The sequence below is a fragment of the Myxocyprinus asiaticus genome, chromosome 42 (assembly GCF_019703515.2).
Source record: "Myxocyprinus asiaticus isolate MX2 ecotype Aquarium Trade chromosome 42, UBuf_Myxa_2, whole genome shotgun sequence".
NCBI classification, from domain to species: Eukaryota; Metazoa; Chordata; class Actinopteri; order Cypriniformes; family Catostomidae; genus Myxocyprinus; species Myxocyprinus asiaticus.
In genome coordinates, this window is record NC_059385.1 from 226,945 (window position 1) to 241,616 (window position 14,672).

The 14,672-nt window shown below is 38.7% G+C and overlaps 2 protein-coding genes across 14 annotated transcripts in view; one reads left to right on the forward strand and one right to left on the reverse strand.

Annotated features, from left to right (window-relative positions):
• Nucleotides 1–14,672, forward strand: part of LOC127433095 (ATP-sensitive inward rectifier potassium channel 15-like) — a 344,355-nt gene that overhangs the window by 17,458 nt on the left and 312,225 nt on the right. The window lies entirely within an intron of this gene.
• LOC127433086 (transcriptional regulator Erg-like) overlaps nucleotides 1–14,672 on the reverse strand; it is a 68,556-nt gene that overhangs the window by 11,117 nt on the left and 42,767 nt on the right. For all 5 annotated transcript variants that reach the window (XR_007895830.1, XM_051684743.1, XM_051684740.1 and 2 more), the window contains 3 exons: nucleotides 8,412–8,644; nucleotides 5,645–5,790; nucleotides 590–793 (listed from right to left, as the gene is read on the reverse strand). Coding sequence is in view for 4 of the 5 variants with exons in the window: in XM_051684743.1 (XP_051540703.1) it covers nucleotides 590–793; nucleotides 5,645–5,790; nucleotides 8,412–8,644 (583 nt within the window). In the remaining variant the exon portion in view is untranslated. The remainder of the gene's footprint in view (nucleotides 1–589; nucleotides 794–5,644; nucleotides 5,791–8,411; nucleotides 8,645–14,672) is intronic.

Consider the following 14,672-nt stretch of genomic DNA (forward strand, 5'->3'; position numbering starts at 1 on the left):
GGATTACTTTTATGCTGCCTTTATGTGCATTTTGGAGCTTCAAAGTTCTGGTCGCCATTCACTTGATTCAAAGTCATACACATCTGTAACGGCATGAGGGTGAGTAAATGATGAGAGAATTTTCCTTTTTACGTGAACTATTACTTTAAGAAACTTGTGTTGTGATTTTCCCATATCAAAGATCTGAAAACCGATTCTTGTTCTTACAGTAATTGAGATAATATCAGCAAACTACAATCAGTCTTCTGAAATATGAATATATATTAATGATGTCAAATGAGTCATATTAATCTGGCATAAAAGGTTGATGGAGTATGTGGCAGTTATTCATATGGAGTAGATTATAGGGCTGATTTATATGGTGTTATGAAGTGTTATTGAAAATGATGCACATTTTCTTCAGTTCAGGATGCAGTAATCAGAGAGAGAAACATGTGAAATTAATTGTTAAAAGGAAGACAATGAGGCAGAAGAGAGTGAGGGATGAGTTTGATTGTGCTCTGTCATACGACGGTCACATGCAGGAAACGGAGCATCACAGCAGCGCAGCGTCATGGATGTTGAAGCGTGTTTGCGGCGTGTCACTCACTCTCTCGCAGGTACTGCAGGTGTGACAGCAGAATATCAGCCGTGTAACTGCTGGTGAGACGCTGGACGTCGTCTTTGGTCATCTTACAGAGCTCCTTCCCATCCACACTGTGAAACAGCGACACTTCAACCTGCGGCAGACTGTATTCCTTCACGGCCCACTCCAGCCACTGACGCACGTGATCCGATGACCACAGAGTCGGATCTGCAGAAGAAAGAAAGAATCTTTCAGTCTGTCTGTCTGTGTAATCCAAACATTACAGTCCAGAGAGAAATCTGGAAACATTTTACGACAAAGTTAAATTTATTAATAAGGTTGAATCTTAGTTGATGTTAATTTATAAACTTAAACGAACATTAATAACTGCTGTAAAAGTATTGTTCATTGTTAGTTAACAGATATAGTTAACTGATGTTAGCAAATACAACCTTACTGTAAAGTGTTACTGAAATGGACTTTCCGGGTTCAATTCACGTTAAGCTCAATCGACAGCATTTGTGTCATTATGTTGATTACCACAAAAATTAATTTTGACTCGTTCCTCCTTTTCTTTAATAAAAGCACAAATGTGTGTTCCAGTGAGACACTTACAATGGAAGTCAATGGGGTCAATCTGTAAACATTAAAATACTCACTGTTTCAAAGTTATAGACACAAGACATAAACAATATGTGTGTTAACATGATTTTACTGTCATAAAATCACTTACTAACCACATCTGTGGAAAGATATAGACAATTTTACAACTTCGTTGCCATGGCGACATAACACCGTAAAGCCTAAAACAACGATTTAATCAACTTTACAGCTCAAATAATACATGAGTTTTAACAGCAGAATTAATGTAAGTGCTTTTATAAAATTATAAGCATCACATTTCTGTCTCCAGAAATTGACCCCATTGACTTCCATTGTAAGTGTCTCACTGGAACACACATTTGTGCTTTTTTTTTTTTTTTTTTTTTAAAAGCAAATGAGGAACGAATGCTGTCGATCGATCTGAACTTGAACTGAACCCGGAATATTCTTTTTTAAACAGCAGCTTAACAAGCAGAAACAATATACAGCACATCTGTCAACTGTAGTTTATATAAAATAATAATAGCCAACAACTTCAGTCACTGATCTTCTTTTACTCAAACCACAGAACTGTTGTCATTCATGTTTCCTGTTTACAGCTACAAGATTAAAATGTTGCTGTTGTTATCACATGTCAATCATTGTGTGTTCAGGAGAGACTCGTGTATCCTGTACACACACAGAATGATGATTTAGTAAATTCATGCGCCGGTCACTCTCAATACTTTGCAGCATGAATGTGTCCAGAGTTTCTGTCAGCCATCTGGACGTCACATGGTTCATTTCAGGAGTCGTTTGAATTCTGGCTTGTCTGTGAACAAACTCTTTCCCAGAAGTCCACTGTGCAATGTTCTTATAATGTTCTGTGAAGTGCTCCAGTTTCACTTTATTTTCACATTCTGGTCTCTCATATTCTGCAGATACAGGTGACCAAACTGTACAAATGACCTGCAGCTTCACTGGGACGCAGTGTGTGGACAGAGGAATTTCTGCCAACTATTGCCACATAAAGAACAAATACAACTGAGGTCATGTGACACAACACTAAACTGCTACGACCTTAAAGCTGAAGTAATTTCTGCACCCCCAAATGGAATTGCAAAAATATATATTTTTTCATATCAGCTTTCTGAATATGCTCCCCGTCTGCTGTTGGTCAAACAAAGAGATAGTCCCGCCCTCAACTCACGCCATTGGTTGTGTGACATTGTTGTCGGGGCGGGTCTAAGAGGGTCGCTCAAAACAAACAGAGCAAATTTAAAAGCATCACAGAGACACAGTGTTTACAGTTTGAGAAAATTAACCTATGAATGGCTTACTTATAGTTGTCTCTGCATATTAAGCAGGGATAGAAGTATTTTATCACTGAAAGAGTTACTTCAGCTTTAATATGCATCTAAATGCATGTGAAGCTGGTGTGTGTCCATGCAAGTGAAATGAGCTGTGTTATAAAGCCGTGTTTCCTGTATGTGTTCCTCGCTGCACGCGGCGTGTCTATTGTCTGTCTGAATGAGCAGGAAAAACAGGATGTTGTTACGCTGCAGTCACTGTCTTCATAACTGCACTTGAGCAGGAAGTTGCATTAGAGGACAAACTCTTACTCAACATATGAAACACACACACCTAAAGCCACATCTACACTCACATGATTTTGTTTGAAAACACATTGATTTTGCTGCGTTTACACCTTTCGTCCACACTGGAACCAGGCTTTCCTCCACTGAATATTGAGACTTTTGAAAACACTCTCCATTACTGCACACAATTGGAAACAGAACACAATTTCTACAAAAAAAGTGTTCAACCAAAAACATGTTAGGCTATGTTCAGACTGCAGGCAAATCGGACTTTTCAGGCAGACTATCCGCACTATTAATTGCAAGTGATCAAATCAGATTTGCACAATCAGACATAACCAACCTATCTGCATGGGTTGCTTTGGTAACGATGTTGGCGTACCCACGAGATGATGCTTTCAAAACAAATGCAGAAAAATGGAGGTGCATCATCTCGCTCTCCAAATAAGCACCCTGTCCAGTCGTGGTGCAGAACTCCTCCATCGCACAAGAAAAACTCTCGACCTACGGAACCCCCTTTCCTCTGTGCCCCGAGATATTTCTTGGTAAATGGCCTTATTGCGATAACTGCCTTCGAGTTTTGCCTGGACGGAAGCCTCCCCCCAAAGTGCCAGCTGGCAACTGACCTCTGTGTCAGTCCACTGAGTGGTGTTCTCCTCTCCGCTTGAATCCATGGACATGCCAAAATCTCTGCACATGCCGTTATGAATACTTCCGTCATTTCCGACACCGATTTTTGAAGTCATCGTTGTGTGTCGCATTAAGAGTGACACACAAGACCATTTGAAATCTGATTTGAGCAGCCAGAGCGTCCGGACTGAGACGCATCTGAAAAAATCTGATTTCAATCACATTTGAGAGCACCTCCCGATGTGGTTTGAATCAGATTCAGAAAAATCTAATTTCATGTGTTTTTTTTTGCTGTCCAGACTATCAAAAACTCATCTGGATACAATCTGGAAATGCAAAAAATCAGATTTTTAGTGGCAGTCTGAACAAGGCCTTAGTGTGGACGTGGCCTAAATGAGGACAAATTATAGATTTTTATTGTTTTATATGAAGCTGATTATAATGACTATAGAATAAAAGCAGTGTTAAGTGTAATATAATCCCAACTAATTAATTACTGTAATCTAATTACTTTTAAGTACAAAAAGTAGTGTAATGCATTACATTTCAAATGCTTGTTTTCAGATTACAGTTACTTCAGTTAAGTTAATTACTTTTAAGTACATCACCCGGGTTACAGATATTTCTAAAATAATATTATTTTTGTATAATACATTTAAAACATGCATTATATTAATATAAAACACGTGTTTGTGTTCTGTGACAGCTGAAGGGCGTGTGTCAACGGACGAAGAGGAAATATAAACACTATTTTGAATTGATTGCGTGAAAAACCAAAAGCTTTCCTGTACAAATGGTTTTAGAAAGTAACTTAAAAGTAATTAGCATTGTGATGACTTTTCCGATGAACTCATCACTAAAGACAGTAATCTCATTACAGTTTTACAGAAGTCATTTATAATTTGTAGTGAGCTTACACAACACTACCTAAAAGTCAACATAAAAACAAAATTAACTATTTAATTTCTTAACACATTCCTGCTCTTAATGACCATGATTTTCACAGACATTTCTGATTACTGGACAGAAAAGTCATTTTGATTCAGATTGATCAGCTAATGAATTATTTACACTGATTTGTAAACCGCTTTGACCGATTCAATAAAAAGAACTGACTCAAAAGAATGACTTGAGCTCAGTTGTGAGGATTGACTCGACACAAAAGCAATATCGAGCTATTAAAATATTTTATTGCTGATCTAAGCACAAATATTGACATTCTCTATTGAAATTTCCATGATTTCTCCATGACTTTTCCAGACCTGGAAAACATTATTTAACAATTCCAGGTTTTTCATTGTAAAGAAACAAACATGATGTTTTCTTCACCCGTCAGAGAGAGAGAGGATGTGTGTGTGTGTGTGTGTGTGTGTGTGTGTGTGTGTGTAGTGTGAATGTGTGCAGTGTGTGCAGTGTTTGCGTGTGTGTGTAGTGTGAGTGTGTGTGTGTGTGTGTGTGTGTGTTTGTGCGTATGTGTGTAGTGTGAGTGTGTGAGTGTGTGTGTGTGTTGTGCGTATGTGTGTAGTGTGAGTGTGTGAGTGTGTGTGTGTTTGTGCGTATGTGTGTAGTGTGTAGTGTGTGAGTGTGTATGTGTGTAGTGTGAGTGTGTGAGTGTGTATGTGTGTAGTGTGCGAGTGTGTGAGTGCGTATGTGTGTAGTGTGAGTGTGTGAGTGTGTGTGTGTGTTTGTGCGTATGTGTGTAGTGTGTGTGCATTGTGCGTGTGTGTGTCGTGTGAGTGTGTGTGTAGTGTGTGTTTGTGTGTGTGTGTGTAGTGTGTGTGTGAGTGTGTACGTGCACAGTGTGTGTGTGTGTGTGTGAGTGTGTATGTGCACAGTGTGTGTGTGTAGTGTGTGTGTGTGTGCGTCTGTGTAGTGTGTGTGTGAGTGTGTATGTGTGCAGTGTGTGTGTGTGTGTGTGTGTGTCTGTGTAGTGTGAGTGTGTGAGTGTGTGTGTGTTTGTGCGTATGTGTGTAGTGTGTAGTGTGTGAGTGTGTGAGTGTGTATGTGTGTAGTGTGTGTGTGCATTGTGTGTGTGTGTGTGTCATGTGAGTGTGTGTGTAGTGTGTTTGTGTGTGTAGTGTGTGTGTGAGTGTGTACGTGCACAGTGTGTGTGTGTGTGTGTGTGTGTGTGTGTGTGAGTGTGTATGTGCACAGTGTGTGTGTGTAGTGTGTGTGTGTGTCTGTGTGTGTGTAGTGTGTGTGTGAGTGTGTATGTGTGCAGTGTGTGTGTGTGAGTGTGTGTGTGTGTGTGTGTGTGTGTGTGTGTTACCTGCAGGTACGATGACTCTGCGCTCATTAGTGGTCATGTTTGGAGGTGGTGTGTGTTTATCCTCCATGTAGTTACTGTACATCACCGGAACATTCTCACCTGCTGACAGCTTTCCTTTAACCACAGTACAGTCATCAGGAGAAATTCTGTATACACACACACACACACACACACACACACACACACACACAAGGATTTAGTTTCACTTCAACATTATCTGCTTCTTGTTTCTGTGGTTCTGAGGTTTCACACAAACACACAAACATCACCTCAGACAGCTTCCACACTTTTTGACCAATTCATTTCCATTATTTTTCCAGTCATTCAGATTTCAGGATATTTCAATTTATAGACATTTCACTCACAAACAGCAAACTCTAGTCAATAAAATATTTAGAGTAGAGCATAACTACAAACGTTTTTATTCACTTTTCCATGGCTTTTTGAGAAGTAACTCGACTTTTCCAGCACTGAATTTTTTTTTTTTTTAAATTCCCTGATATTTCCAGGTTTTCCATGACTTTAGGAACTGCTCATAGACTTCCACTGTCAGCACATTTATTTGTGTTTATAAACGGAGTGAAGGGTCAGCAGTATTTTCTGTGGTAATCAATATGTAATGAGCATGTCACAGCTGCTGTATAGAGAACTGAATTCATAACCACAGAATATTTCATGTCTCTCTGGAATATCTGATTGTGATTGGTCAATGGCTGCAGGTTGCTTTTAAATGTTTTGTAGAGTGAAACTAAACTCATTCAAGTGATTTCTCCTGTTAGCTTCATGTCTCTCATATCACTCTACACTCTCTGACTTCACATGTGATAAAATCATTTACACTCAAATCAATATTTCATGACCATTTATTAATTTATTTGATCACATAACAAGCAGCTCAAGTTCATGTCTAGGGTCATGTAATGATCAGCTGATTGAACACTTTCACTTACATTCTCCTCAAACAATCACATTATTCTCCATTTCCAAATGATTTCTAAAGATAGTCCTGAAATGACTCATTATTCTCACATAAGGACACAGATGTGAAGGATTTCAGCCAGAATGTGCCATCAAACTCTGAATCATCCAGACAGATCCAGAAACCAACAACCCAAAACCTTCTTCAGAAAAGATGCATGTGTCGACCAACTGTTGGACTCAACGCGACGGAAAGTTCAACTCAGCTTCCAAACACAAACACATCAATAAAACATCCACTGCTGCTCACTGAGGAATAAAGAGGAATATAATACTGCTGCCTGGAGTTTCTGGGGTTTTGGGAGTTTCTGGAGTTTCAGAAGTTTCTGGGATTTCTGGGATTTCTGGAATTTCAGGAGTTTCAGGGGTTTCTGGAGTTTCAGAAGTTTCTGGGATATCTGGAGTTTCAGAGGTTTCAGGAGTTTCAGGGGTTTCTGGAGTTTGTAGAGTTTAAGGGGTTTCTGAGATTTCTGGGGTTTCTGGGTTTTCTGGAATTTCAGGAGTTTCTGGAGTTTCTGGAGTTACTGGGTTTTCTGGAATTGCAGGGGTATCTGGGGTATTTCTGGAATTTCAGGAGTTTCTGGATTTTCTGGAATTTCTGCAGTTTCTGGAATTTCTGGGGATTCTAGAATTCAGCAGTTATGGGGTTTCTAGAGTTTCAGGGGGTTCTGGAGTTTCGGGGGTTTCTGGAGCTTCAAGAGTTTCTGGAGTTTCAGGGGTGTATAGAGTTTCAAGGCTTTCTGGGGTTTCTGGAGTTTCAGGGGTTTTGCCATTTCAGGTGTTTCTGGTTTTTCTAGGTTTTCTGGAGTTTCAGGGGTTTCTGGAGCTTCTGGGGTTTCTGGAGTTTCTGGAATTCTGGGGTTTCTGGAGTTTCTGGAATTCTGGGGTTTCTGGAGTTTCTGGAATTCTGGGGTTTCTGGGATTTCTGGCATTTCTGGGGTTTCTGGAGCTGTGGAGTTTTCACTTCATGATGCAGAAACTCTCAGTTTGTAGCAGGAATGTTGATGCGAGACTCCCTCATGCTGGAGTTTAAACATCAGATCACATGAAAGTTCCACTCGTCAGAAAGAAAACACACTGAACTCAAGAAGACGTGTGTTCCACACAGTTATAAACACTCATAACTACACAACAGTACACACACAGAGGTGTAGGAGAGTTTTGTAAGTAAGATTACAGGATGGTGAAATAATTTACTGTGGCTGCATCAACATTATACGATCCTCATGTGTGTTATTATATTAACTGAATGTTAATCAAGAGGTTATAACAACTTGATTTCTTCATTACAGATTTCTAAAATCTCAAGTCATTTGCTTGTGCTGAATGTTGAGAAACTGAAAATTGTTTCCAACTGGGGAAGAAAAACATCCCGATGATCAATAACTCTTTCTTAAAGTTTAACAGTCTGGGCAGAAGATCACTGAGGAATATTTCCCAGAAATTAATCACAGAAAACTCTAATACACATTTGATAATGGAGAGCTGCCACACTGCCACATGTCCTGATTTCTGAAGAATAAAAACTGTCAGTGTGATCCAGAGAGATGTGCCTTCTGTCTACACTGACCTCAGAAAAGACTCCAACACTATAGAATATGTGAATGTCATTTCATTAGATGACAAAATATCAAAACAGGTGTCATTTATTGTCAAGAAAGATTGCAAAAGCACACTTTTCAAAACATTAAACCATGATACGTGATAAAACAATAGATCTAGTGTTGAAGACAAACACAGACTTGAGAGCAGCAGTCACAGTGATGTGATGTTTGTTATAGAGTCTCACCTGCAGCCGTTGACCTGCGCAGCTCCTCCTGCACTGCTGCTGCTGCACTCCATCTTCACAGTGACGCGTCCGGTGGGCGGAGCCATCCAATCCTGCTGCTGCTGCACTCTGGGACTTAGTTTATTCTGTGTGTATTCACCCGCGGCAGACGCTGTCATGTCCGCTTTACAATGAGACGCTCCGTACGCACACTCAAATAAGGACTGATCCTCGCTCACCACCGACAGCGCCTCCTACAGCCAGACAGACACAGAGACAGACAAATGAACTGGAAACGTTTCACCAGGCATTCATTCATTTTTGGTATCTTTAAATGTAAAGATTCGACTGTTTTAGTCTTGTCCCAAACCCAGAAGTTTTATATTAAACTATGAAAATCCATTACAAAAATATGAATTATGACAAGTTTAAAATGATCATCCAAACAAGAGTGAAATAAACAGAAATCATTTTCATATTTATTGTGTGCAAATTATTTCTATCGATTTATTAAAAAATTACGACTGCCCCAGAGTTGTGGCATCATTTCCACCACACCAAACAATTTTGCCCCTAACACGTTTTTTTTTTTTTTTAAGTTAGTGTACTCGTTACAAGTGGACAAAAGTGAGGGTAATACGAGGATTTTGCAAGAGAAAAATGTAAAACAACTATATTAGAATATGTTAAATAACATCACATATCTCCAGCTAGTTTTTATTTTATTTTTAGTTTGTTTGTTTGTTTGTTTGTTTTGAAACTTTGACTGCCACAAAGCCTGGAGAACAGTGGATACAATGTCATTAACAACGTAATGCATAGAATACATCCGGTAAAACATGTGCTTACAGATTTTAAGTTGAATATTGATAAACCTTTTTTTTTTTACTATTTTTCACGTATTTTTTTCATTGCATACATGCAAAAATATTTAGGATTGATATGAAAAGCTTTATTTAAAAAATTAAATGGATGAATTGGAATTAACAATGATATACTTCAGTGGCCATGGGATAGAAAAATATTAAATTTTTAGATCTATTTATTAATATTAATGAGGAACTTTCACATTCACTACATTATTAATTATTTCAAACAATATTTTTTATGTTTTGTCCAAAAGGCAAAAAGACTATTAGAGTCTGTAATATTGTTAGTGTGATTTTGTTACATACGTGGCACACTTTTCCTAAATTATTTATATATTTATTTGTACTCTGGCACCTGTTTATTGTTTTCTTTTGAATGAACTTTTCTCTCTGTATTGATTGTTCTTGTATACAGCACTAAAAAAAGAGCATGCTTGAGATGAAATATATGAGCAAGTGATGACTGAAGAAAACAGAAAAACCAAGAACAGAATATTTTTATATATAATCAGAATATTTATACACTGATTTCCAGTGAAGCTGTAATTTTGAAAAAAAATGTGAAAATATGATTTAATTGTGTGCATTTACGATATATAAAATGTTATCTATGAAATTAGCCTCAGCAAGACAAAAGAAGTCAGATGTTTTCTTAAAAAAAAAATGCTAAAAATGTCATTTCCATCATCGACATTTCCAGCACAGAACTCTATTAAACACAATACAGAATTTGAGATGTGCTGGAAAAGACACTGTGTGCTAAAAGTGCCCTAAATTGAAGAAACACCCACAATAAAACAGATTTTTCCATTAAAGAATGATGAAGATGTCACTGAGCTAGTGTTGAGCTGCATTTTTTGCTGTAAGATTGGACGAGTCAACTGACATCAGTAATAAATCATACTTGGTTACATTTGTTGGTTGCAAAGACATTAATGATATCAAATGAGCTTTTAACATCGGCTCTGTTTCAGTACTTTCTAAAGACGATTTAAACATCAATACTTTTCTATTTAGCAAAACACTTACACAAGATGACACGAGATTATATGAGCAGTCAGGTCAATGTTTGCCACATACCTAGATACTTTCTGATTAATAAAGCTCATTCAAACATTATAACATTCAGACTATGTTTATAAATGAGCAGGAACAATAACTCTGCCATAAGACACTCGGTAGACTGGACAGGGAAACACCCTGTTAAGTGCACTACAGAGGAGAACAGGAAGTGATGTCGGAAACCAGATTAACCAGATGTGAAGCCCATTACTGACCCTCCAGGAGAAATAAACCTTCACCTGAGAGACTGACGACGCTCAAGAGTACTGAACACACACTGAATGAACTTTCATACACCTTCTACAAATGTAACTTTTACACATTCCTGACGCTCAACAGTTTGATACACTTTGTATAAAATTGTCTGCCAAATGAATACATATAAATGTAAATGATATCCTCATTATTATCCAATCAAAGAGGCTGCTACTATACAGAGATCAATAAATATCTAATGTCTATGATCATGTATAAAGTGTATAAAGAGTTTTTATGAAGGTGGTTGAATCTCAAACTGAACATGAATAAAGCCGTCAGATCAGACGTGTGTGGAAAATCACATTCATTCTGGCCGTCTAAAAGAGAGCGAGGCCTCCAAATGCAGCGTTCCGTGAGAGACAACATTATAAACACTGTAAATTCAATGTTTTCCAAACACTTTCTCTGAAGAGCTGACTGAGCATGCCCAAAACACCAAGTGCCACCCACCACACGCTTTCAGCCAATCAGAGAAGCAATACAGTGATTTACTTTATACATTTCACACCTGCCAAGCAAAACAGTGATCTGAGAGAGAGCAAGAGCGACAGGATACTTGTGTGATTCCAGGTTTCTTTTCCTGCATCCGGTCAGCTGATCCTGGCGATTGTATCCAAGCTGCATCATTATTGGCTGGATTTCACATGATGTTTATTTGGATTAATTATGAATAGTAAAACTGTCTCATAGTCACATTTTCAGTGGTGTTTATGGTTTTTATTTTCAGCTCAGTGGCCGTTTGAGTTCATTCGTGTACATGAAACAGCAGACAGGAAGTACTCTGCCACCATTTCCTGCATTCCTCACAGCACGGGATAACAGAGCTGGGAATGGAAAAGGAAACAGCCCATCATCGGTGTTCTGATTGTGAGACGCCCATCGTTAACAGTGCGATTAACCTCCAGAGCCACGTTAACAAAACGCTCCTATTTCCCATCAGACGCCCTCATTCGCATCATCTTTCCATTCAGTGCAAAGAAAAATTATTTTGTCTTTCTGTACTTGTCTTTAAAGCTGAAGTGTGTTATTTATTAAATGTTAAAATACTTTCTTGTATCTCAGTTTAATGTTCAGAGTCATTATCAGTAATCCATTGATAGACTGATCGACCTGAAGTGAGTAAACACTACTCATGTTTCCATCCAAGTTACGAATTTCTTTAAGAGAAGGATAGAAATTTCCCAATTTTTTTTTTTTAGAGCTGTACAAATTAACACGGTAGCACATGCAATTTATTTAAAATGTTAAATGCGTTAATTTTTCTTCAACACGACTAACGCATTACTAATATGACACTATATTCGGACACTTTCTTCAGAACACTGGTTGGAATAGGGCAGAACCTTTCTGACGTATCCGGACTCATTCCACTGACACACACCACACAAACACACACGCACAACAGCAATTCTGTGTCAATGATCAAGTGATGGAGAAAGGACCTCTTAACCGTAATTTAACTGTAATCAGACTCAGATGGGACGTGTGATAAGTCACATTCACACGACTCGCTGGAGCGAAGCATTTTGGTGCAGTGGGAGAACACCGAAATGAATGCTGTAATTGACACTTTCCAAGATTATATAATTACGACAGCTGTAATTGTAATCTTGATTATTTTAGCAATTAATTGTGCAGCCCTAGTGTATAACCACGATTAATATTGTGTTGGATGAGAGTTTCAGAAATGTAATGCCCATTGCAATAAATACACACACTACGGGGACTAGATATTTCAATTAGTCAACCTCCCGCTTAGACTTTGGGAAACTTTTGATGTTACTTGAATTGCTGCTATTCAGTACACTTCTGTCTTTAAAATGTGAAAGGCTTTTTTTGGAAAATGTTAATTAAATATTAATGTCACATATTGTTTTCTTTTCTTTTCTAAGAAAGAACTAAATGCATTTTGACAGAAAAAGAAGTACAGAGTCACGATTCAGCACTTTTGAAATCTGCGATGAATCATGATTAATTGTGAAAAATCATGTGATTAATCGTGATTAAACATTTTAATCAAATGACAGCACTGATAATTTGTGAATACAGCAGTGTTTCCATCCCATGTGTCACTTCTGGGGAAATTGGCACAAAATGGAAGTTGAAGCCACTGTGGCTCTTTTATTAAATGTAATGAATGACTCAAAATGCTCTGACGAACTTTATGTTTACTAGCGTTCAGCAGGAAACATCTTATATCTGGAGTGAAAGTGTGTCACACATGTTCAATCATTTTCACGACAGACTTTTTGTCCGACATCTCAGAATAACCAGAGAAACAATTCTTTTTTTATCCCCTTTTCTCCCCAGTTTGGAATGCCCAATTCCCACTACTTAGTAGGTCCTCATGGTGGCGCGGTTACTCACCTCAATCCGGGTGGTGGAGGACAAGTCTCAGTTGCCTCCACTTCCGAGACCGTCAATCCGCGCATCTTATCACGTGACTCGTTGTGCATGACACCGCGGAGACTCACAGCATGTGGAGGCTCATGCTACTCTCCACAATCCACACACAACTTACCACACGCCCCATTGAGAGCGAGAACCACTAATCACGACCACGAGGAGGTTACCCCATGTGACTCTACCCTCCCTAGCAACCGGGTCAATTTGGTTGCTTAGGAGACCTGGCTGGAGTCACTCAGCACACCCTGGATTGAACTCACGACTTCAGGGGTGGTAGTCAGTGTCAATACTCGTGCCCCGTCCTTCCTTTTCTTTAAAAAAAGCACAAATCTGTGTTCCAGTGAGACAATGGAAGTCAATGGGGTCAATTCCAGCACACCCTGGATTAAAACTTGTGGCTCCAGGTGTGGTAGTCAGCGTCAATACTCACTGAGCTACCCAGGCCTCCCTGCCCCCCGGAGAAGCATTTCCAATGCTGTGAGATGATACTGGTGAGTGAATTATGTGTTCACAAATTCACATGACTTTTTGTCTATATAATATTCCTATATACAGTACATTCTATAGGAATACATTTAGTAAATGTGTTACTGTGAATCTGTGATGCTGTAAAACATTCATCTATTTCTATGAGCGGCCTGACCAATGGTGTGAGTTTGGGGCAGAGACTATCTGTTTGGTCGACCAACGGCAAAAGGGGGAGTGTTCAAGAAAGCTGTTTGGAAATGTGTTTTTGAAATTGAGTTTGGTGATGCATGAATGACACACTTCAGCTTTAATTCAGAGTCTGTTTAACAGCTCTAAATCAGAATAATGTGATGAGAAGCACTTAATGGTAATAATGGTGATATGAATCATGCTTCAGCGGTGTAAAATTTAAGATTTTAAAAGATCAGACACAAGACGAGATCCCCATCACTAAATAACAAGTTAATTATAATAATTTCCGGTCATGCCACTAAATACTGAAAATCTGTGTGTATCTTTATAATGGAAATATCATGAATTGAATGTGATGGATTTACAGTACAGTACTGTATCATACAGAAACGGTTTGGCAGTCAGTGATGTCGCAGATGTTCACAGATGCCAGTATTCTGAATCGTTTGTGTTTTGACTCTATGATAAAACCTGGTATGTTTCAATAATCTATAAAACATCCAAAGGCCAGAACAGCAATCTGCCTTTCAAAATAAAGCCAACTGAGATAGAGAGATACACATGTACAGAGAGAGAGAGAGTGAGAGAGAGAGTGAGAGATACACATGTACAGAGAAAGAGAGAGAGAGAGAGAGAGAGAAAAAAAACAGCATCTGATGAGTTTAACAGTAAAACTGTCCTGCATCTGTCTGAACGAAGTCTTATGCATTTCTACACAAACTCAATCTCCAAACATGAACACTGGGGGGTCACGTGATGCCATGCAAGAAGCAGACGTGTGAGCGACGAGCTTTGCGCACTTTGCTAAATTTTTAATTATTTTCATGTTATATTCTGGTGAAATTTGATACACCCAGTTACACATTTGCTCTTTGAGGCAAAACATGGCAAAGTAGTCAAAATCCTCGGGCTCTGGAGACAATAAAAGACATTTACGTGTTCAGGATGAAAGCCCCGACAGGCCTACAGACCGGGGACTCGATTTGGATGGCGCGGCAGGAGAGGTGATCCAGCGTCAGTTGTCCAA